Source organism: Tenrec ecaudatus, chromosome 12 (assembly GCF_050624435.1).
Source record: "Tenrec ecaudatus isolate mTenEca1 chromosome 12, mTenEca1.hap1, whole genome shotgun sequence".
NCBI classification, from domain to species: Eukaryota; Metazoa; Chordata; class Mammalia; order Afrosoricida; family Tenrecidae; genus Tenrec; species Tenrec ecaudatus.
Genome location: NC_134541.1, coordinates 78,311,584 through 78,336,800, shown reverse-complemented (window position 1 = coordinate 78,336,800; position 25,217 = coordinate 78,311,584). Strand labels below are relative to the sequence as shown.

At 42.2% G+C, this 25,217-nt stretch overlaps 1 protein-coding gene across 1 annotated transcript in view; it reads right to left on the bottom strand.

Moving 5' to 3' along the window:
• Positions 1-489: 489 nt before the first annotated feature.
• SYNDIG1 (synapse differentiation inducing 1) overlaps positions 490-25,217 on the bottom strand; it is a 125,549-nt gene continuing 100,821 nt past the window's right edge. The window contains exon 3 of the mRNA XM_075564051.1: positions 490-648. Coding sequence (XP_075420166.1) covers positions 490-648 — 159 coding nt within the window. The remainder of the gene's footprint in view (positions 649-25,217) is intronic.

The window sequence follows — 25,217 nt, the reverse complement described above, 5'->3', positions numbered from 1 at the left end:
ATCAGTTCTTCCTTCATAGCTCCAGTTTATTTTTGCAGGGAAGACTTGTTGGGGGAATGCCAGAGGTATTGAACAGGGCCGTCCCCTTTCTACCTGTGCACCATGCACACCGTGGTCCATAAAAAAGCAATCTTAAAAAAATGTTGCATATTGCTAATGCAGTGGTCTCGCAGGCACCAGAAGGCTGTAGAAAGTACTGCATTGCCACCTGTGCACCCAGAAACATCTAGCTACAACCTATCAGGTTGTGATCTTCATTGGAATGTCCATGAAGAAGGGTTTGAAGCATCCACCTGCCCCTTTTTCTACACAGTGCTGAGAAGACAAAATGATAAGATACATACAAAGAAAATCTATGGGTAGATTACTCCAGGACTTTCTGGGATGATTTTGCCAAGCGTTTCTGTACAGCTTCGCAGCATGTATCCCATACACCTGCCTCATGTCCACTCTGCCTTGTCCAGGCCCTGCCTTGCTCTTGGGTGAGACTCATAAGTGGTTGCTCTTGGAGAGGTAGGCGATGAGGGCCACAGCCACACCCACGTAGATGCCAGTTCCCAGAGTGATGGAGAGCACAGCCAGGAAGAGGGCCCGCCGGGAGCTGGTGCTGGCTTGGTGGAAGTCTCCCTTGGCTACAGCTTTGTTGGTCTGTAGAATTGGAGAAGAGGGAGGGAGAAGAAAAAAGAGCCAAGATGAACACATCTGAACAAACAGTGACTGGAGGTAGTAAAAAGCTTTAATTATACTTGACCCCAGTGTAACACCTATGACGAAACAAGCCTAATGACTGTTACCAACGCGGAGGCTGGCGTCTTCAGGCATACTAGGTGAGAGGTGGTGGGACCTCACTCCACTGCTGCTCTTTCTACCTTGAATAACGTTTTCTTACCTGAATAACAATCTCCAAAGTATGTTCAGACTTAAACCTCCTTTAATCTCTACAACTCAGTAGGGTTATGAGGAAGATAATTCCAATTTTCCAGAAATTATAGCATTAGATCATTAAATCAATAGAAAGTTACTTACAACTACTTTTTCTTTGCTCAGTGGCCATGATATTGTAGTCACTTATGTCATAAACGTTCCCTTACAGAAGAGTCGCGGGGAAGAGACAAGCCAGTCAGGGTACAGTGTGGCAACGATGAAACATACAACTTTCCTCTAGTTCCTAAATGCTTCCTCCCCCACTATCATGATCCCAATTCTACCTTATGGATCCAGCTGGACCAGAGGATATGCATCGGTACAGATAGGAACTGGAGACACAGGGACTCCAAGACACTTGATCCCTTCAGGACCAGTGCTGAGAATGGCAATACCAGGAGGGTGTAGGAAGGGTGAGGTGGAAAGGGGAACTGATTACAAGCATCTATATATAACCTCCACCCTGGGGGATGGACAACAGAAGAGTTGGTGAAAGGAAACGTCGGACAGTGTAAGATAGGACAAAATAATAATAATTTATAAATTATCTGGGGTTTGTGAAGGAGTGGGTAACAGGGAGGGAGGGGAAAATGAGGAGCTGATACCAAGGGCTCAAGTGGAAAGCAAATGTTGTGAGAATGATGATCGCAACAAATGTACAAATGTGCTTGACACAATGGATATATGTATGGATTGTGATAAGAGTTATACGATCCTCCAATAAATTTATTTTAAAAAACAAAAAACATCTCCCATCTTGGAGCTAGTTGCAGTTGATAAAGTTCATCAAAAATAAAATGAGATACAACACACAAACCTATGTTTCCAAGTACCCAAATTACATAACAGAAGGTTGGCTTCCCCATGTACACATTTCTTAGAATCATAGGTTGGGCAGGAATTCAGAGGTTAAGATGCTGTATCTGATTTGATGCTCCGTGTGTGACTACACACATTTTCTCCAAGATCCTTCTTTTCTGTCCAGTGCCACAGCAAGATTAGAAAGCCTGCCTGCTTTTTCACCTGGCATCTAGCCTGGTGTGGCAAATCCATCAATCTCCCTGGAAATGTTTCTGTCAGGGTGAAGAGGAGTTTTATGAGAAGGTGTTCATGTTCCTGACGAAAAAATAGGACTCATGCTAGCACCACCCTTTGTCCTTTCTGTCCAGAATGTTGCTATGGTGACTGAAGTTGCAGTGGATGTGTGGAAGGTAAGAGAAACGGAGAGAATTATTGGGAAGTCAGAAGTGATTTAATGGAATGCTGGAACCATGGTACCCCGGGTATTGTGTGAGGAAAACACTTATAGTTTATACTTTTGTTGGCTAGGTGGATGGCTACTTGTTGTTACACCCACCCTCATCAATAGAAGGAGTGACCTGAATCAGCCATAACCACTATTTAGTGGGCACAGGTAAAATGACTCATTTGGAAAATGTGGATGGGTGCCATAATGGCAGGTAGGTCCTGGACACTTCGTGGTGAAGAGGACAAACCGCAGGCCGGTGGACGATCCTGTGACACAGCCCACTGTCCCCAGGGCAGAGTGCAGTGCGTCCTCACTCACTGTCAGGGCTCATGTACTGAAAACCAGCATCTATCTGACTCCGTTCCCCGTGTCAGCAGTGAGACTTACACATTTTACAGGCAAGTGGGGGTTGACATGTCACTTACTCAAACCAAAAACACCACTACCTCTGCGATGCCTCACGGAGATTGGACTCCGAGACAAACCACGGCAGAGATCGTCATCTTTCAGTCTCGTCATCCCTCGTGTAAAATGGGACATGGGCAGCTGTGTTCGGTTGAGAAGAGGCTCCAGTCTGCAACCTAGCCTCCCTCTCTTTCCCCCCAACTCATAATGCTGAAATCCGATTGAAATTTTTTCCTACTTCAAAATGTGGGCCTTCGAACTAAGCTTGACTGCTAACATCAGTTTGTGAGACAGCAGAACGACGATAATGTATAAACGTGAAGCCCCTAGGACAATAGCAATTTATTCGCTAATGAAGTCTGAATTATCTGGGCTTCATTTTATCTCGCTGTAGTACCAAATATCCTGATGTCCTGTAATGTAATTGACTGCAATTTCCCTTCTTTAGCATTAGCTGCACATAACCATCTGTCATTAAAACCACAACGTCTTTGTTGTCTCTGCTACCTTCACCGTCTTCATCACAGAGCAGGAGTGGTGGTGAAGAGGACATAAAATCAAAGGGAGGCTGGGCCCTCTTCCCACAGACTGCTAGTTCTTTCTGAGAACTTGGACCCAGACGTTAGCCTAGCTTATCAGAGTCTTGTCCTTTAGACTGTCTTGTTTGATAGCTGCCTCCCCTGCTCAATTGCAAGCAGGCTCCATGTCGCTCTTGTCCTTGTGGTTGCCATGCAGTCGGGGCTGTAGTTGAAGGAGTGAGAAGCCCTGCAGCTCATCTCCATGAACCTTACTCTCCGGCAAGGGAATACGCTCTGCATTTTTGTGTGTTTTAGTCTGAGGCAAGAGGGCCAGGACATTTGCTTTCGCAGATAGGCTGTCTTCCAGCAATGTATTCAACACATTCATTTCACAGACAGATAGCTGTAGATAGGCTAGCAGGTAGGTAGACTGAAAGCTGTCGCTAAGTCAACTTCAACTCACAGAGACCTGATGTACAGTAGAAAGAAGCACTGCCTCGTTCTGCGTCATCCTGATCATCACCAGCATGCACTTGAAGCCCAGAGTTACTGCTATTGTACAATTCATTGAACGGAGTGCCTCCCTAGCCACTAGCCCCTAACAACACGAAATAGGGCATCCTCCTCCAGTAGCAGAACCCTCATAATTACATGTCCCAAGCTAATTAGACCGTGTTCTGTTGGGATCCACGTGGCGTTCGTTGGTTCATTTTCAGAAGCATACTGCTGAGTCACTATCCCTTATTTTCTAGCCACAGAGAATACCTGGGTCCGCGATCATCTGCATTAGACAGGAGGCACACCATGGCCTGATGAAGGTCACTCCTTGACTGTCATCCTTTGTTTCAGAAAATGGATTTTCATATTTACATAGCAGTTTATTTATCACGTTGAGAAGGTATAACTCAAAGGAAATGTTTCTTTTCATCTTGGTGATTTCAGGAATAAACTCCAGGCTACCTAATTATACACAGATTTCCTTACTATGCACTGGGGCTGGGTTTTTAACCTGGAACCCATGGATCTGTGGACCTGACACTGAAGGTGAGGTTTTATGTGTAAGAGCATTTTTTAAAAAGAAGTTTGCTCTGCCTACTTCATAGGATTCTCAAAGCAGCCCCCGATGCACATGTTCCTATCCATTGAATTGGAGGGTGGGGATGGAGGACAGAAGATGAGGCAAGAGGGGCAGAGTCAACATGGCCTTTCTCAGTGTGGGCAGCATAGTGTTGTCTTTCTGTGGGGAAGAAAAGCGTAGTTTGTCTGTTCTAATTGGTATACAACCTGGTTGACCAGGCCCGTCCTGGTAATAAGTGAGGGCTTAGCAGTGTCTTCAAGGAAGCTAAGCCAAATATTGCAGGCTGTAACCAGCACCCCCTGTGGCACATCAACACAGTAGGAGATTTCTTAGCCTGGGACTTGAACCATATTGTACTTAGCTATTTCTACAATCACTTTTTATATATAGCACATATAAGCATCTGGTTTTCATTCTCTCAAGAACCCAATCTAACACTTTGTGTGTCCCATTTCCTGTCTTGCCCACACTCCTCAAATTCATTTTATATGCGGCCTGAACTGTTCTTCCCAGAGCTAAATACAGTGTGGGCATTAAGTGCCCTGTTGCACACTGGCTCTGCTCCCAGAGCTTGCCCAGCGTCACTGTCACCACTCTCCATGACAATGCTGCCTTACCTCATAGGTCTCTAAAAAGCCCATTCCACACCCTGGTCATCGCACTCCTAGGGGCCTAAGCCCTTCATTTGCAATGGGAGAAACTTTCCTGACATGTGAAATACCTCTGGCTTCAGATAAACAGTGAGTATGCCAGGGACTGCTAACGAGAGGGAGTGTATGCAGGATTTTAGGAATGGGGATAAAGGGATTGACATTACTGTTTCCTGAGGGGGGTCGGGCAGTCTGGGTGGGTCATCAGACAAGGCCTCCAGAGTACAGAGCCACAAGGATTGCAGGAGGTGGCATGACACCAGAAGCAGAGCATCTTGCTGTGTTTTTTAGCCCTGCCATGGAAGGCTCAGCATAGTGTCCTGTGGTCTCTGGGACCATATAGACATGGAAAGCACTTCCCTGAAACTCGGATAGGTGTCTGTGAAATAGGTGTTCTGGTGCCTGATCCACAGGGTGGAGGAAGCCAGGGGCAAAGACTTCTTCTGGCCTCTTTTCTCTGCTGTCCAGAGCAGGATCCCTTCACCCACTGCTGCCCCAGCCCGCTGCCCTGACCCCACGGGCTCTGTCCAGGGTACTTAATTGTTGATTCTCTCAAGGCAGCCCTTTCCATCTTCATGACCCTCTCTCTCAGGCTTGCTTATGATGCCAACTTCTGGCTCAAGGCCCCACCGTGGTAGCTGCTTAGATGCTTTCAGCTGCCCTAAATCATCCCTATGGACAATGCCCTCAGCTATCTAGTCTGAATTTGAGGGTTTGTTGATTGACTGGGCTGCCAATGCTTGCCTGGGGATGGGTTGGGTCCCTCTGGAAACTCATTCCTTTGGAGACCATGGGCTTTCCTAGCCCTCCTGCTGGAATCAGAGTTGTAGGAACACGGAAGCCAGAACAGTTTCCCTCCCATGGGTATGCTAATTACCAATAATGAGAAAAACGATGTGGCTTAAAATAATCATTGCCTCCCTCCCACTTTGATGCACAGCTTGGAGTGGCTGGCCCTAGCAGCTTTGGCTTAAGGCCTCTCATCAGCTGTAGAAGACAAGACTGGGCCACAATGAATCTCAAATCCTCATTCAACACCGTAGTTCACCTCCAAAGACAGAGTGAAGCTGGGTATTAGAGCTCTGCTGTGAAACCATCTCGGGAAGGTCAATTGGGAACATTCCTCCTTGGTGCTGAATTTTACCAGGCCCTGACTCAAATTACCAGGTCATAAATGGAATACATTTTCTTTCTTTGGCTCAGAGAACAAAATATTCAGGCAGTTGAGTGAATGTGAGAAGCAGCTGGTATAAGCATCTTCTAGGTTCTAAGTGGTGGACAGGGGTTGATGGAGCTCTAACCTTGTGAGGGCTAATGTACGTAGACATTCTACCCCACAGAACAAAATCCATTGGGGACCAGGGGAGGTGAACCTCGGAACATCAGAGTGAAAAGCATCAATGACCCCAAACAAGTATCTGACAACCCACTCATGCCTAGTCATGCTTAGTCATGCTTAGTCATATGGCATCCCATGAGAGCTGAGCTTACGCACAGTTCCTGGATCCCTGCAAATTAAAGTATTTTGTATACACACTGTTCCCTTCATGACACCAGTATATTTACTTCCCTAGTTATCAAGACACAAGAATACGGATTTGAAATTGAAGAGAAAAATACAGTAGTACTGAAACTCATGAAAATAACTTTTGCTCCCTTGAGTAAAGTGTTATTTGAAATGAGAGAATAAAAATGATTTAAACAGAAATTGCACAAATAGCATAAACATCTATGGGCCCAAATGGCCCCATCAGAAATACAATTCTGCCAGATGAGATTGTGGCTCTGGCAGCCATGTCTCGCCTATTTGTCAAGCCTGATGTCATCATTAAGTCAAACAACCGATTTTTCCCCCTTAGGGAAGTAAAAAGCTTTTTGATACACACTTATATAAATCATTTGTGCTCATGTTGTCATAACGCAAGAGAATCACTTTGCAGATGAATACAGTGCTTCGGGGGGACAGTTCTGAGGATGCGCAGGGCAGGCAGCATTTAGTTTTCTTCTCCGTATGGTGGCTCTGAGTCAAACTGGCTGCATGGCGGCTAACAACAGTGATCATCCGTGTTGACCCACTAACGATTCTCCCCAGCTGTGGCGGTGGGTGCGGTGCGTTGGCAATCTCTGCAGTGCTAAAAGGAGCACTGCCATAACTAAGTCTGCAGCGTGGCTAAAGGGAAGGGAAGACACCTTATGCAGCAATAACGCTACTCTCAGGCAAACACTCAACAAAAGTCCGTATGCTCATGAAAAGACATCGACAGGAATTTCATAGTTAGAGTATTTATAATAGCCCCCAACTAGAAAGACACCTCAGATGCAATAGGAAGGCTAAACAATTGTGGCGTGTTCACGCAGGGCAATGCTGCACGGTCAAGAGCATGAGTGGAAGAGCCCCAACATAGAACAAAAGAAGCTGGACCTGCAGCTATAAAGTCTAAATCAGGCCAAAGTAGCCTGTGCTCTCAGGGGTGTGGATACCTTAAGGTCTGTCAGCAATGGAAGAGAGTAAAGTTTTTCAAAAATTGCTTGTGGATCCCAAGGCAGTTTGTAAATGAATTCTACCAAGAATTACTCCTAATGGAGAAACTAGTTTTGTGGAATTAGGAAAAGTCCGGTATTATAACAAGGAAGGAGAAGAGAAGAGGAAATGAGATATGGATTTCCCATATAAACCTAGGTGCAAATGCTCTGGTCAACCACAGGGGCAGTCAGGTCCCTGCACCTGAGCTCCTCTGGCTTCTCCCTCCATCTCCCTCCAGCTCCATTTGCATGTGTAGCTGCTTTCTCCTCATTCACCACTTTTAACTTTATTTACACTTAGCCTGGTGGCACAGTGGGTAGAAAGTACGGGGCTTTCTACTCCTGTAAAGAGTTGCAGACTTAGATACTCACAGAGGCAGCACCAACTATAGGGGCACGATGAGTTATCATGAACTCAGAGGCCGCGAGTTGGTTTTCGGTTTATACTTAGCTGAAACTTGCTGAGGGACAGCATCTCTCTCTGTGGGTTTCAGAGGCCTGCGCTTGAAGCGTAGCTACGCTCTCTCCTCCCTCTCCATGGAGAATGAAGACATTTTCTCTGCTTTTTGTGTCCTGCAAACCAGACTTGGCCTTGACAACTGATTCCTGCGTACTCAGTGAAGAGGCGACAGGGAGAGGCGCTGTGCCATCCTCTTTTTCCTCCCACTGTTTCTGAACACAGTACACTTAGGTGTTAGTCTGCGTAGAGAAACAAATCTATGGACACACATATGTGTATCAGAAAGAGATTTATAAACAAGAGCAATTGAGCATTGAGAAAACATCCTAGCCCAGTCCAGATCAAGTCCACAAGTCCGATATTAGCCCATATGTCCAATACCAATCTATAAAGTCCTCTTCAGACTCACAAAACACATGAAATGATGCCAAATGTAGAAGATCACAGGCCAGTGGGTAGAAAGTCTTTGGATTCAGTGGCATTGGAAACATCCTAGTGTTGGCAGGGGTCTCTGCATCAGAGTGGGTCCACGTGTCTTGTCAGCTGCTATATTTCCCAGGGTGTGAGCAGAGAGTCTCCCACCTCCAAGGAGAAAACACCAGAATTCCCAGAATCCTCAGGGGAAGGCTATGCCCACACAGAAGCCTCATTGGCTATGACTTGATTGACAGGCTAGACTCCACCCCTTTATGGCCAATCCTCAAATCTCCAATCATATAACTACCACAACTTCAGTCAGAAACATTTTGCACTACATACAAGGACCATGGAGGTTTTTCCATCTGAGATAGTTTATTAGTTTATTGTGCCCATCTGGCATACATGTGGGGTTAATTAAAGGGTGGAGGGATAAATGGCTTGGTGAGCCTCGCCTTTTGAGTTCTCGGGTCTCTTGCTTTCTGATGGTCGGACCAGGGTACAGCTGCCTTAGCCAGGTCCCTGCTTTAGCTGGCAAGTCTCACTTCCTGCAAGATATCCCTGAGGAGAAGCCACATGGACCTACCCTGATGCAGCCCTGGGTGCTGGAGCAGCTGCGTGGAGACCCGTTACAGCACTGAGATGCTTACACGTTCACTGACTTGGCTTTCCTCCTGCAGTCGGCATCATTGCATCTTTTTTGTGAGATGGAGGAGGACTTTGTGGATTGTTGTCGGACACGTGGGTTAATGGGTTAATGTTGGACTTGTGAGCATGGGCAGCACTAGGTTGGGATGTTTCTTGATGTGCACTTAATCTTTATATAAAACTCTCTCTTAAACATGAGTTTCTGTGGCTTTGTTTCTCTCAAGGACCCAGACTAACACACTGTCTTTATCTTTAAGGAGATTTCTGGTTTCACTTCTTCCAAGACAGATTTGTTGGTGTTGCTATCCCATGGTATTTTTAAAATCCTTTCCAATACCATAATTCAAAATGCATCAATTCTTCTTTGGTCTTCCTTATTCAAAGTCCAATTTTCACACACATATAAGGCAATTGAAAATGCCATGGCTTTATTCTTTTATTGGGGGCTCTTACATCTCTTATCACAATCCATACATTCATGAAGTATGTCAAGCACATTTGCAATATGCTGCCATCATCATTTTCAAAGCATTCTCTTCCCACTTGAGCCCCGGATATCATCTCCCCATTTCTTCCCCCTCCTTCCCATGCCTGCCCTCCCTCACGAACCCTCCATCACCCCTCACCCACTTTTTCATAGTTTGTCCCCCTGGGAAGGGGTTATAGATTGATCCTTATGATTGATTCCCCCCTTCCACCCTTGCTCCCTCCCCTAATCCTCTTGGTATCTCTACTCTCCTTGTTGGCCCTGAGGGGTTTATCTATCCTGGTTTCCCTGTGTTTCGGGTTCTTATCTGTAGCCATGTACATGTTCTGGTCTAATCTGATTTGCAAGGTAGAATTGAGGTCATGATAGTGGGGGAAAGGAAACACCAAAGAACTAGAGGAAAGTTGTGTGTTTCATCGGTGCTATACTGCACCCTGACTGGCTCATTTCTTCCTTGTGACCCCTCTGTGAGGGGATGTCCAATTGTCTACAGATGGGCATTGAGTTTCCATCCATGACCCCTCCCCCATTCACATTGGGTATGATTTTGTTCTGGGTCTTAGATGCCTGATACCTGATCCCATCGACACCTCATGATCACACTTACCTCAATGTAATAGTCTTCTTTTCAACGCTTTAAAAATGTCTTGTGCAGCAGACTTAACCAATGCAATGTGTTGTTTGAACTCTTGACTGCTGCTTCCATGAACAGTGATTGTGGAGCCAAACAAGACACAACCTTCCATCTTTTCTAGGTTTACCACAATGTTACCTACTGGTCCAGTTGTGAGGATTTTGGCTTTATTTACACTGAGTTGTAATCCGTACTGAAAGCTGTAGTCCTTTAAATCTTCCTCACTTTCAGCAAGTAAAATTGTGCTATTGCATATCGCAGGTTGTTAATATGCCCTCTTCCAAACATTGGTCTTCCAATCTTGTTCTTCTTCATATAATCCAACTTTCCTGGATGTTGCAACCCTGATCCACATCCTTCCTGGTTACAAACCATGCAGTATACCCTTGTTCTGTTCACCCAACTGCCTCTGACCCATGGCCAGGTTCTGCATGAACACAATTAAGTAGTCTAGAATAACCTTTGTTTCTCTTCTCTGGTCCCCGTGGACTGGGTTGATGGGGGTCAGTTGGCAGACTCAACCTGTCTCTTCATTGTTGCATTTCCCCACTTGCACTCAACAAGTGGATCCAGGTGGTCACCTAGTGAGCATACCAGGCTGCCCTCAAAGTCCCTTTAACTTTCAGACCTAGAGGGGGTTTTCTTTGTTGGGCACAGATTTTTCCAGCTTAGGCACACCCAAAGGGAAACTGATTACTCAAAATTCAAACTATCCAACAGTCATGTTCCCCCCTTTAATATCTCAGCAATCATGGATGGGTCTGCATGTCTTTCCAAGTGCAATTGACCTTCTGAAAAGTATTACATTATCAAGGCTTAAATGAAAGTCTGTTTCTCTGGGCAATTTTTAACTTCTTCTTTAGGAAATGTTGCTATATAGGCTGAAAATTTCTAATCATCATAATTCCCAGTATTCACTCCTATCACAGATTCTGTCTATAAATAGTAGGTGGGAAAAATCAATCTACTCCTAGAAATCCTGGGAAATTATAAACTGGAGGGTGTAGCATCATGTGGATCCAAGGTTTACAGGACTATGGCAGGACGCTAAAAGCTCCCAGGGTTGGTGGGCCACATGACCTGTCAGCCCCAGATGTTGAGACCCAGGACCCAGGAAAGCAAGAAGTGGAAGGGCAAGAGAGGGCTCAGTTCTTCTCAGTGTCTCTCATATAAAAAAGTCACACCACCACAGAGACATCACTAGGATGTAACCTGATTGTTAGGTTGGACTCCACCTCTACTTTCACACAGGTGCATAAAATTTAGCCATCACATCTTAAAACAATCTTCTTTCTAGATACTATGAAGACTGAGCTGCCCTGTCTGGACATCATTGTTCAATGGAGGCTTCACTGAGTGGTTTGAAATACCAACCATTGTGATCACTCTTATGACTTTTGGGGCCAGAAATTCACTTCTTTCACTCCACATGGAATGACCTGGGGTCACTTAGTAATATTCAGTTTGTTTGGGAAGGTCAAAGGTGGTTCACTCACATGTCTGGCAACTTGCTGGGTATGGCTCACAGTGGGCCCTTCTAGCGGGATGCTGACCAGGAAGTTGGGCATCTTGTATAGCAAACCAGGGCTCTGAGTGTGTCCCAAGACATGCACGTGGAAGCTGAAACGTTTTTTACTATTAGCTTCTGAAGACCTAGGACATCCCTCTGCTGTGCTCTATTGTGCCAGCTCAGATTCCAGGGGTGTAGACCCACCAGAGGGAGGGACTGCATAGAATTTGTAACCACATACTGTGGTAAAAATCTCTTCCAGGTTTTTAGCCCCTTTCACCTAGACACCTCCAAATTGGAGGATTTGCTCACTATAGGACTTGTAATTCATTCAGCAGAATAAATTTCCATTACCTTAAGTACAGGTCACACTGATTCCAACACTTGTGTTTTAGAACACAAACATTGCTCACATGTGCCCGTCATCATGATTTCCTACCTCTGTATCAGGGCCACCTGTGTACAACTTCAAGACATTTTTATGGACTTGTGGTGAGCAAGGGAATACAAATTAGCCCACAGTATCTTGCCCCATTTCCTTTTTGACAAAAAGAGATACTTGTAAGGTTTTTGTAACCTCTATGATTACTGCAGCCTGTTGCCATGGTTTCTATGGTGAGGTTATGGAATAACTCTGGCTGGTATACATGTGTAAAGAAGGTCTATCCACAGAGAATCAAAGCAGGTAAACTGAAGAAGAAATATACCATATATACTCGAATATAAGCCGACCCAAGTATAAGCTGAGGTACCTAATTATTACCTGGGAAACCAGAAAAACTGATTGACTCGAGTATAAGCCTAGGGCCAAAAATGCAGAAGCTACTGGTGAGTTTCAATAATCAAAACAAGTGAAAATAAAATTACTAAAAATTGAGACATCAGTGGGGTAATGTATTTAAATAAAAAACAAATAAAAGGACAAGTCATCTAACATTAGTAAACCAGCACAGTAAGTGGAAAATAGGTTCAACAAAAACAATAAAATATCAACAATGATACCTTAAGAGTACTATTCCCTGAGCTCAATCAGCAACCAAGCTAAAATATAAAGAGTTAATATCCTTCAAAACTAGATTCCTCATCATCATCCATATCCCAATGCAGAGCTTCAGCTGGTGTGAGGTCATCATAGATGCTGTCCTCATCACCATCACTGCTGTCATTTTCATACAAAGCGCAGTCTTCACTGCCATCCATAGCATTACTAATACTACATTTCTGGAAGGTGCGTCGCACCAAGTCTTCTGGAATGTCTTCCATGCATTTCGAACCCACTTTGCTATTAACTCTATGTCAGGCTTCATGAGATTTCCTCCTTTTGTTAGTCGGGCTTGACCAGATGACATCCATTCATGCCACTGACCTATGTATAAGCGGAACCCCAGTTTTTGTGCTGAAAAACTTGGCTTATACACGAGTATATGCGGTATGTTGCTGTTGTAAGGAGCCATCAAGTCAGTGCTGACTCACAGTGACCCTGTGCCCAACCGAGCAAAACACTGGCTGGTCCTGCAACAGCCTCGCAATTGCTCATGCGCTTCAGTCTATTGTTGCAGCCACTGTGCCAACCACCATTGAGGCCTACCTCTTTTTCACCGCCCTCTACTTTACCAAGTGTGATGTCCTTCTCCAGTACTGGCCTTCCTGCTGGCATGGCCAAAATATGTAAGACGAAATGTAGCCATCCTTACCTCTAAGGAGCACTGTAGCCATCCTTTTCCCCCAAACGGATTTGTTTGTCCTTTTAGCAGTTCATGGTTCTTCAATATTCTTTTTAATTAAAAAAATTTTATTGGCACTTTATCCACATACCACACAATTCAATAGTTCAATCATTTAAAGAGTTGTACAATGATTATTACAACCAATTTTATAACACTTTCTTCCCTGCCTTCCCTGCTCCTGCCATGGTTAAATCACTTGTAAAATGAAGTCTGTAATCACCATCAGTTCTAGTACTCCCTCCCCTCTCCCACATAAACTTTTCTCTTCCAACCCTCCCCCAGCCTCCCTGTTTTCCACACCCACCCTAACCACCTCTATAAACCCTTGCATCTGCTCCTTCTGTGATTCACAAACTGGAAAATCCAACAGAGACAATAACAAAGAGAAATAAAGTGCTAAGGATACAATAACAATAATACAAAGATAAAACTACAAATAATGCAGCAGAAAAACTCTCCAGGAATATCTACAAGGCCAGGGAAGGCGTTTTTGTCATGGAAAAATCAAGAAATACTTGCACCTCGAACAGTTATCAAGTTCAATCCAGTATAATCATGATTACAATGATCTCTTCCTGATAAAAAGCTGGTTGAGACCCCTTTCTGTAGCAAGAGGGGATCTGGCAGTGGCTTAATCTGACTAGATGCTCTGCAGATGGGTTTTGGTCTCCCACTGTCCCCCACAGCCTCCCACAAATTGGGTGTTCACAATTTAGGCTCTGATATATTTCTCTTCTTCATATTTGAAAATTTTGTTATTGTCATCTTTGGCTAGGACTTCACACTTAGATAGCCGCTTGCCTTTATGGCCCTATACACTATTCTGATTGATAGCTGGGAACCATCTTCTTTCTTCCCCACACTTTGCTGTAGCATCCTTATTTTCAGTGATGACTTAATGAAAGTGAGTACTGAGGAGGGCCATGTTATCGGAACTAACTGCGAGGTTCAGGAATCCATCTGCTTGTCCCTGGTACACACATGACGCAGATTTACTTTGGTGGTCACATTATGAGCACAATTCGAATGCATTGGATTTTCTTTGTTCTTCCTTATTCAGTGTCTAACTTTCACACACATATGAGGCGATTGGAAATACTATGGCTTGGGTAAGTTGCACCTCAGTCCTCACAGTAACCTATTTGCTTTTCAAGATTTTGAAGAGGTGTGTACAGTAGATTGACCCACTGCAAACTTTTTTTTTTTAAATCTCTTGACTGCTGCTTCCATGACCATTGATTGTGGATGCAAGCAAGACAAAGTCTTGATAACTTCAACTTCCCCCCTCCCCCATTTATCATGATGCTACTTATTGCTCAAGATGCGAAGATTTTAGTTTTCTTTATATTGCGTTGTAATCCATACTGAGGGCTGTGATTCTTGATCTTCATCAGCAAGTGCTTCAAGTCCTCACTTTCAGCAAGCAAGGTTGCGTCATCTGCATATTGAAAAGAGTTAAATTGAAAGTAGCTCATATTGAAAGAAAACTTTCTCTAATCCTGATGCTTCATTCTTCTTCATATAATTCCGCTTCTTTGAAGATTTGTTCAATATATAGCTTGAATAAATATGGTGAGAGGCTACAACCCTAACACACACTTTTCCTGATTTTAAACTATGCAGTATGCTCTATTTTTCTTCACACAACTACTTCTTAATCCATGTACACTTTTTTTTACATGAGCACAATGAATTGTTCTGAGATTCCCTTTCTTCTCATGGCTACACATGGTTTGTTATGGTCCACACAGTCTAATGTCTTGCCATAGTCAATAAAACACAAGTAAAAATCTTTCCAATATTTGCTGCTTTCAGCCAAGATCCATCTGACACCAGGATTCATATTCCTTGTTCTACATCCTCTTCTGAATCTGGTTTGAACCTCTGACATCTCCCTGTCAATGTTACTGCTGCAACCATTGTTGTCTGCTCTTCAGCAAAATTTTACTTGCATGTAATATAATGATATCATCTGTCTTTGGAATGGGCACAACTATGGATCTCTTCCAGTCAGCTGGTCAACTACTCGTCTTCCACATTTCTGGTCATAGACCAGTCAGTGCTTCCAGTGCTTCTTCAGCTTGTTTAAAAACTTCAATTGGTAGTTCATCAATTCCTGGGCTTTGCTTTTGGCCAATGCTTTCAGTGCAGCTTGAACTTCTTCCTTCAGCACACTGACTCTTGCTCCTATGCCACCTCCTAAAATGGTGGAATGTCAACCAGTTTCTAAACAGTGGGTCTGTGTACTCTTTGGATGCTTCCTGCATCATTAATATTTTACCCAAAGCAACATTCAAGGTTGCAACTCGAGGCTTGATTTTTCGTTGTTTAGTTCTTTCAGTTTAAGACATTCTGAGTGTGCTCCTCCCTTTCTTTTTAACTCATCTTTGCACATCTTATTATAATCTTTTACTATGTCTTCTGGAGCTCCCCTTTGAAATAGCCTATTCACATCACTGGCTTCATCATTCCTTCCGTTTGCTTTAGCTACTCTGTAATTAAGAGCACCTTTCAGAAATTCTTCTTATATCCACTTGGCTATTTTCTTTCTTTACTGTCCTTTTAATGGCCCTTAGCTTTCTTCACGAATGATGCTCTTACTGTCTTTACATAATTCATCAGGGCTTTGTCATTAGAGTTCAATAGACCAAATTTATTCTTGAGATGTCCTCAAAATTCAGGGGGGATAGACTCGAGTATTTTGGTTCTTTTGGACTTGTTTTAATTTTCTTCCACTCCCACTTCAATATACATATGACCAATTGATAGACTGTTCCAGTCTGCTCCTGGTCTGCTTTTAGGGGCCAATATTGAATTTCTTCATTGTCTCTTCCCACAGAAGTAGCCAAAACCGGTGTTTTGCATATTCCATCTGGAGAAGTACATGTGTATACTCGCCATTTATGTTGTTGAAAAGGTTTTTTGCTATGAACAAGTTGGTGGTCTAGCAAAAGTCTATCATGTGATTTCCAGTTTCATTTCTATCAACAAAACCATATTTCCTAACTACTGATAATTCTGTGTTTCCAATTTTCACATTCCAATTGCCAATAAGTATCAGTACATTAAAAATCATTTTATTCTGGGCTCTTACAGCTCTTATCACAATCCATACAACCATCCATTTTGGCAAGCGCATTTGTACATTTGTTGCCATCATCCTATTCAAAATATTTTCTTTCTACTTGAGCCCTTGGTATCAGCTCATTTTCCTCCTCCCACCTTCCCTCCCTCATGAACCCTTTATAATTTATAATTGTTTTCATGTCTTACACTGATCCCTGACTCCCTTCACCCACTTTTCTATTGTCCATCCTCCTGGGAGGGAATTATATGTAGATCATTGTGATCGGTTCCCTCATTCTACCCCCACCTCCCCCTAACCCTTCTTGTATTGCTACTCTCATTACTGGTCCTGAGGGGTTTATCTGCCCTGGATTTTCTGTGTGTTGAGCTCTTATCTGTACCAGTGCACATGCTCTGCTCTAGCCGGATTTATAAGGTAGAATTGGGGTCATGGTAGTAGAGGCCAGGGAACATTAAAGAACTAGAAAGTTGTATGTTTCATTGGTGCTATACTACACCCTGACTGGTCATCTCTTCCTTGGGACCCTTCTGTAAGGGGGATGTCCAATTGTCTCCAGATGGGCTTTGAGTCTCCATTCCACCCTCCCCCTCATTCATATTGATATGATTATTTTTGGTGGTGTTCTGGGCATTTGATGCTTGAAGTATCAGTACCTTTTGAGAGGAAGTTTTGATAGCATCAATTTCTTACTGAATACATTGGTAGAATTCTTCAACTCTAATATTCTTCATCACTAATGTTTGGGGCTGGACTATAAATCTGAATAATAGTTGTATTTATTGGATTTCTTTGAGGGTGGATATTTAATCCTATCACAGACTTTGTACTTCAAGATAGATCTTGAAATGTCCTTGGCAATGGATGTGATATCATTCTTCTTGAATGTTTCATTCGGGCACAGGAAATCATATTATTTTCTGACTCAAAATGGTTAATACTAGTATATCTCAGCTCACTAATGCCTAGGATATTGATCTTTATGCTCGCCATTTCTTTTTTTGCATCCATTTTCCTATATTCATCATTCATACAAATTCTGATTATTAGATTTTTACAGCTGTTTCTTCTTACCTTGAATTGTACTCCATTAACAAACTAAGATCCCAAAGGCTCCACTCCCACAGGTTTTACTCCATTCATATCACCATGGTTGACTTTACTTTGGAAAAGCAGCTGGCATTTAAAATACCAATGACATAACTTCCAACATCACAGCAACACAAAGTCCCCCACAGAATGACAAATTGACAAGTGATGGAGAACAAATATATAGGGACAAATATAGAGAAGTCATAGTGTTGAGAAAACATCAATGCAATATAAATATGAATAGAAAAGAGAGAGATCAAATGAATGATTGATTGATTGGTACCGAAGGAAGTGCATATCACTCAATGGTGTTGGTGGTCAGAAGTAAACTTAAAGAGGTCCAAGTTGTACGATAGTTTTATGGCACATGTATTAGTCTTCATATATGAAAGTCATTAAATATATATTGCAAATGTTTAAAGTTGACCAAAGACTCTGATGGTGGCCTGGATGGGTGAGGATTTTTTTAAAAAATTCTGAGCCTCAGGGATAATGGTGAAGAGCAGGACTCTTTTCTCACTTGGATAGTTTATGGGACATACAGGTGGAATTGTAGGATGTTGCGAACAATCTGACTCATTTGGATATACTGTTGATATAGTAACTCTAAGTAAAATGAGTTATGATGCCATTTGAACCTGGGTGGACCCCCAATGCAGGAGACTCCTTCAGAGAAAGACAGCCAGATGTGGCATTGTGTACTGTGAAGATTGAAAGTCAAATGAGGCCAGAAGGATACAGCACAATTGCACCAACCACTTATTTCTAATTCAGCTGACCAACACCCATCTTTCTGTTTGTAGACCTGCCATGGCATTTCTGTTTGTAGTAATGCTCACTTTCTATGAGATTGCTTTCACAACAATCTGGGGGTTGGTCAGGATGACATGGCACAGATGAGAAAACTGAAGCAGATGAAGTAATCAGCAGACAGTTTGTGGAGGCTTGGGAGTGGAACTTGCTTTTCTGAATCACACTCCAGTGCAGTGCTCTTCTCGGTGTGCATGTTGCTCCCTGTTCTGGTTTGGCTAATTGTGGGGCCATGAGGTTTGGTGGACACAGGGAGCTCCTTTGTTATCCCTTCATGACCCAGAAGAAGAACTCTGGTGATGCACTGGACTGCTAACTGCAATGTCAGCAGTTTGAAACCACCATCTGCTCACTCCTTGGAAGAAAGACAGGGCTTTGCTTGCTGTCTCAGAAACCCAACAGGGGCAGTTCTACTCTGTCCTATAGGGTTGCTATTAGTTGGCATCAACTTGATGGCAGTGAGTTTGGATTTGGTTTTGTGACCATGAGACACCAACTCTCTACTTAGTGTCAAAGAAGACACCAAAGATTAGTGTTTGTCACAGGAGGATTAAAATTATACTTCATTTTTATACGAGTCCATCTCTTTCTTTTTATTTGTAATATATATTTTAACAGTCTTATTGGCACTTAATCTGCATGTCACACAATTCAATAATTCAATCATATTAAAAAGACTTGCACAATTACCATAATCAATTTTAGAACACTTTCTCCACTCCGTCCCCCTCCCCCCATGGTTAAATCATTTTAAAAATGAGTTGGGTAATCACCATCAATTCTAGTGCTCCCTCCTTCTCACATACACTGTTTGCTCACCCTCCCTACCTCCCACCCCCACTCCTACCTCCCACCCCCCACTCCTACCTCCCATCCCCCATTCCTACCCCCCACTCCTACCTCCCATCCCCCACTCCTACTGCCCTTATAAACCCTCAGATCATTTCTTATCTGTGTTTCACAAAGTGGAAAACCCAACAGAAACAATACAAAACAGAAACAAAATTAAGTGATAAAGTACAAATAGTGAGTAAGAAAGAAAAGACCACCATGAATATTCAAAACTTGGTCAGTTGACCTCTGTCTTAACCCAACCTGAAATTCTTCTAGGTGCAGTATTTCTTGCTACTTTAGTGACAAAAATTTCTTCCTTCTCTCTTTTTAGAGTTCACTATGGTTATTAGTGTGTATCAGTGAAAGCCAATATGTATCTGCAGATAGTATGACTGACTCCTACCACAGAGACATTGAGCTAAGAAACTCAGGTCTTATGTTTGCGTTTCTAAAGGCTTTGAAGAAAGAGAAGGCTTGGTCTTTGGTCAGGACAGGTCCCGTGCATAAAGATTATAGCTTCAAATTGTTGTCCTCTACATGGAAGTGTGATAGAAACACCTCCCTCTCATGCTTGAAAAAATGGGAAATAAGCTTTTTGTCTGGTTTAAGCTCATGGCCAAGGTAATCACAAGGGTAGGCTCTGAATTTACACATACTCATATAGGAGCCCAGCTGAGAAATTAAAATAAAAATGTGTCAGGTGCAACACAGTGAACTTTTAATATGACTCTTTGAACCAAAGTCTTTGTTACTCCCACCGAACAACATTCATTTTCCTCATGATTTTGGGTAAGAAAGTGGGGGAAGATGTTTATTGGATTATATGATTACGCTTGGAGTGATTGCTAACAGCGATTATGATAGCCACGCCCAGCTGGCTTAGATGTGGGGGTGGGGTGGGGGTGTCGCATTTTACTGACAGCAAGAGAGAGGAGTCAGCAGTGGCATGTGTCCTATGAACTCGCTGAGCCTCTTGGACCCAGGAGAATCTCTGACATCAGAGGACTGGCCGAAGAGCAGCAAAAAGACACCCAGGGGTCAGAGCATGCGACGGAGCAGCAGACTTCCCAGCCCGGAAAGAAAGCACGGAAAGCGGAGTGCTTTTGTGCAGGATGCTGGTTTGGGAAACAGGGTGCACCTGGACTCTTTATGGGGAGCTGGGTTTTCTGACCACAGAGCTGGGGCCCAGGGCCTCTGCACTGAGGCATAAAGCAGAGCACAGCCCTAAGGCACCTTTGTAACATTGTCCAAGCAAGGCAGAGGCCCCGACAAGGGCCCAAGGATCAGAGAGAGGCCTGTGGACAAAGCAGGGAGAAATATTCCCCCAACTGAACAACAGCGTCCTGAGCTTTGCTCACCTGAATTGTACACCTGACTTATATAAGCTGCTTACTTCGCTAATAAACCCATAAGCATTTGTGATTTCTGTGTGGTCGTTGTAATGAATTATAGAACACAGATGAGAAGTAGGGAGTCCTTGGGAGCCAGAATGCTAGCACCTCAAATTCATTACAGAGGAGTTGTCAAGGCTGAAATTGTTACAGGAGCAGATTGCCCCATTTTTCTACGATTGAGTGGCTAGTGAGTTACTACCACTGAGTTAAAGTTTATTGTGCCAACCTGGCTGATAAACACATGTGGAGTTAATTGAAGGGCAGAGAGATAAATGGCTTGCTGAGCCTGGCCTTTCTAGTTCTTGGGTCTCTTGCTTTCTGATGGTCGGACAAGGGTGCAGCTGCCTTAGCCAGTTCTTTGCTTCAGCTGGCAAGGCTCACTTCATGTAAGACATCCCTGAGGAGAAGCTGCATGGACCTACCCCAATGCAGCCCTGGGTGCTGGAGCAGCCATGTGGAGACCCCTGCCAGCGCTGAGATGCTTACATGCTCACTGATTCGGCTTTCCTCCTGCAGTCGGCACCCTTGCATCTGTTTTGTGAGACAGAGGAGGACTTTGTGGATTGGTGATGAATATATGGGTTAATGGGTTAATGCTGGATGTGTGGGCTTGGGCAGCATTGGGTTGGGATGTTTTCTTGATGTGCACTTAACCTTTATATAAAACTCTCTCTTACACATGAGTTTCAGTGGATTTGTTTCTCTAAAGTACCCAGACTCACACACACTGAAATTCTGGTTAGTAGCTGCACATTTAACCACTATGCCACCAGAGCTGTTCAGCTAGGACATTTACCCCAACAAAATATAATGCTAAGAAAAATGGATTCCTCAAGCCAGAGTTCATGAACCTTCAGCAGGGAACAACAACAAAATCTTAACTCTAGAGTAAAACATTTAAAAATGTCACTATAAATTCTATACAATCACAAAGAGATTAAAAATGAGTTGTTTGAAGTAAAGGAACACGATATCATACTAATGAAAAAAAACCTAGATTTGAAAAATAACAATGAAAAAAATTCCAGTCATTAAACGGATTTTTAATCATAGGAATGCTAAAGGACAGGATAGAACTGCCCCCAAAGGTTTTCCAAGGCTGTTAATATTTTTTAAATGATTTCTTTAAAATATAATTCACATATCATGTACTATAATCATTCAATGATATTAAGAAGAGTTGTGCAATTGCCGCCCCAAGCAATTTCAGAACACTTTCGTCGCATACTGGTTGTTAGCTGCCCACTGCCTCCTAAATGTCCCTGTCATGCCCGTGGGCAATTCTATGCCCAGCCATTATCTCTATAGATGTACCTATCCTGGATTTCAGATACAGGAAATCATACAAAACACAAGCAGGAAGCCACCCGACAACACAGACAAGCAAAATAGAGAAAAATCTTAATCAAAAAGCAAGTATGAAAGCTGAAACAGCTTTAAAGGGGAGATCAAATAATAAGTTGTTGTATTTTAACCTATCTACATCTGCAATAATCAATTTTACAGTCCTCTCTCTCTGGTAACAAGACTATTTACATCTCTGGACTATGGTCAGAAGAATTCACCGGAGGTGTGATTCTCGTGGGGACCCTGCAAAGGGGTTTGGGGCTTCCACTGTCTTCCATAACCTTCTGCAAATTGTGTTTTCAGACGTTAACTTCTCATACTATTCCCTCCTTTGGATTTGGATTTTATTCTATGCAATCCTTTGCATCTCAAAGACTGGTGTGCTTCTTCTATGTGGACTTAGTTGATGCCTCACTGAGATGGCTGCTTGTTTGAAGACAGGCCTTTTAAGATTACAGGTGCTACTTTTTCTAATAGTTAGGCACCATCTGGTTTCTTCACCATACTTTGCTATAACATTCATATATCATGAGGGTGAGCATTGAGTAGTGCTTTGTCATAAGAACTAATTGTTGGTAGACTCGGGCTAATTAAGTGCCATAACCTTCTAAACTTACCCCTCTGTCTTTAATTTAATTGGTCCACTAGATTCCCTTGGAGGCCACTGATTTGAATGGCCGTTTTATTTTGGATGGTACCTTAAGATCCTAAGACAAGTATATGACTGAGAGTACTTGTATGCTGCCTCCACTGATTACAAGAACATGTTTTGTTGAATGTGTGAGGTGGAACCCTAATGATAATATATATGTTTAATGTGAATTTAGTAAATTATGTTTATTAAGTATAGTTTGATGTCTACAGATAGAATTTGCCTTAATGTTTTCTACTAATAGATCTATTACAAAGTATTTCATTACATGATAAACTTTTTTGCATTTGATATTTTAATAGTATTAAAATTAAATTTGATAATATAGTATTTTCAGTTCAATAGTCTGAACATATTAAGATATTTTGAATAGTCAATTTTAAAGTGACAATACTTTTTAACATATCTTAGTAGTTTATCTCCCCAACCTATTTTCCCTTTAATTTTATTTTTGTCTATAACATATTTATAATATTTATCTAGCTGGTGGATATGAAAAGTATTAGTAACTATAACATACTGATCTATTGCTATCAAAGACTATACCAAGAGTTCTATTTGCTTCATTCAATTTCCCCCCTTTACACACCATAATGAAGATCACATTCTGAAAGAGTGTACTATAACACATTTTAAATATATAGGAAAATTAAAAGACCCTATAGTTAATACCCATTTTCTTGACATGTTGATTTGTCATTGGCCTTTTTTCACATTTGTGTTGTCATTATCTGCCCAACTACTCAGTTGTTCACTCATTCATTCATCAATCCCACCTTTTGACTTTTAAAAAATGCATTTCAAATAAGCTGCAGACACTCTCCCCCAAAAAAGCCTGTATGTGGATACACTAGCATACTAACAGATATGAGGAATTAAGATTCAGTGAGATGAATTATTCAAGATGGACACTGGGTTAGAACAGTTGTTCATAATGGAAAAATATTGTGACCACCCTTATTCTCTAGGGAAAGGCTTTATTTTTTTCTTGAAAGCAAATAGAGGAGGATATTTACGACTTTAATTGCTATGAAAAGAAGTCCACGTATTTCTGAAAGTACTCACTAAAAACAAAATTTTTTTTCAGGAACCTAAACATAAGTTAAGGAACTCTGGTGTTACGGTGGGTTACATGCTAGAGTGCTAACCACAAGGTTGGCAGTTCAAATACGCTATCTGCTCTGCTAAAGAAAGATGAGGCTTTTGGCTCCTGTAAATATTTCCAGCCTCAGAAACCCACAGAAGTATTCGGCTCTCTCTTATGAGGTTAGTATTAGTTGCAGTAGACTGGAGAGAAGTGAAAGACAGTCTGGGGACCTGTGGAGTGTGGAGCCATGTAGGCACTCAGACGGATGGCACATGAACATCAGTCAGGCTCTGCTTTGGCGCCGTGCAGAATTGGAGAGTTTATCTTGTGTTATCTGCTGAAGAAATTCCTAAGACTTGGTTTTTCCCCCTCACGCAAATAAATAAAACAAACATCCTAAAGTTTGCTATACAAGTATTGTTATGGGTGAAGTGTTAGTCTTTTTTACTCTCGTCTGGTGTATATTCTTTCAAGTCCCTTTCACAGGGAAACATCACACAACAAAATAAACACCTATATTTTAAAAGGTAGTCCTTACAACCAGGCCATTAGACAACCATATTGCTTTAATGATCTTAAGAAAACCTGGTTTCTTAAGAAGTAACAATAAAGAGAAGCAAAGATGAACTACAAAAATGAACTATCAAAGTGGTATTTACTAGATCCGAAATCTAAATGCATTAAGATGTCATTAGTTAGATAATCATGCTACCTAATTAAGAGGAGATATGAGGTTATCAGGGGAAATGATGTTCACGAGGCATTGCTGTTTACATGGGGCATGGGGTGGAAATGCATTTATCATTCTCTCAAAAAAGCATGCTTTAAAACTGCTACAAAAATCTAATATTAGATATAATACATAAAAAAGAGACTAGAAAGAAAAAAGATAGGTTACTAAATGCAGCTGTTTCTGAAGATTTGTTTTTGTTTTTTAATTTCCTTCTGCATATTCCTTTGAAAAATAAATTTTCATTAATTAGGTGGTGTTTTATATTTCCAATCATCAATTTTCTATTTAACTGTTTAATCTACTTACCAAACTCCCATTAGCTGATTCTATCTCCTCCTTTGATTGGTCTTTTCTCTTATGGGTTAATATCTTATCCTTCACACAAGTTAATACCTGCCCATCCGCTATTGCTCCATCTTCCCTCTGTCCCCACATGCAAGCCCTGCATCCTGGTAACCTCAAAGCCTGTTCCCTTTGGTATGAAAGTCTTGAATCTTTTAATTTTTCTCCATTTATAAGATTCATCTCTAATCATATTTGTTATTTGTATGATTGAGTAGTCCTTCCCAGCATAATGTTCACCAGGTCAGTCCATGCCACGAGGTGCTACATGGTTTCTTTTTAAACATTTTTTTATTTAAGCACTGCATAGTATTTCATTGTGTGCCAGTACCAATATTTCTTTATGCATTCTTCTACTGATGGGCATTCTTCCACCAGTAGACAGTGCTGTGATCAACGTGAGTGTGCTCTTACTCTTACTTCTTTAGGATACATAACCAGTAGAGGGGATGCTAAATTGTATAGAGTTTCTATTTCCAGCTGTTTGAAGTAGCACCACATCACGTCCCCCAAGAGTTGTACATATTTACAGTCCCAGCAGCAGTGTATGAGGATTTGAATGTCTTTGGCATGCAATCTCTCCAGCATTTTTTATTTTTTGTATTTTTTAA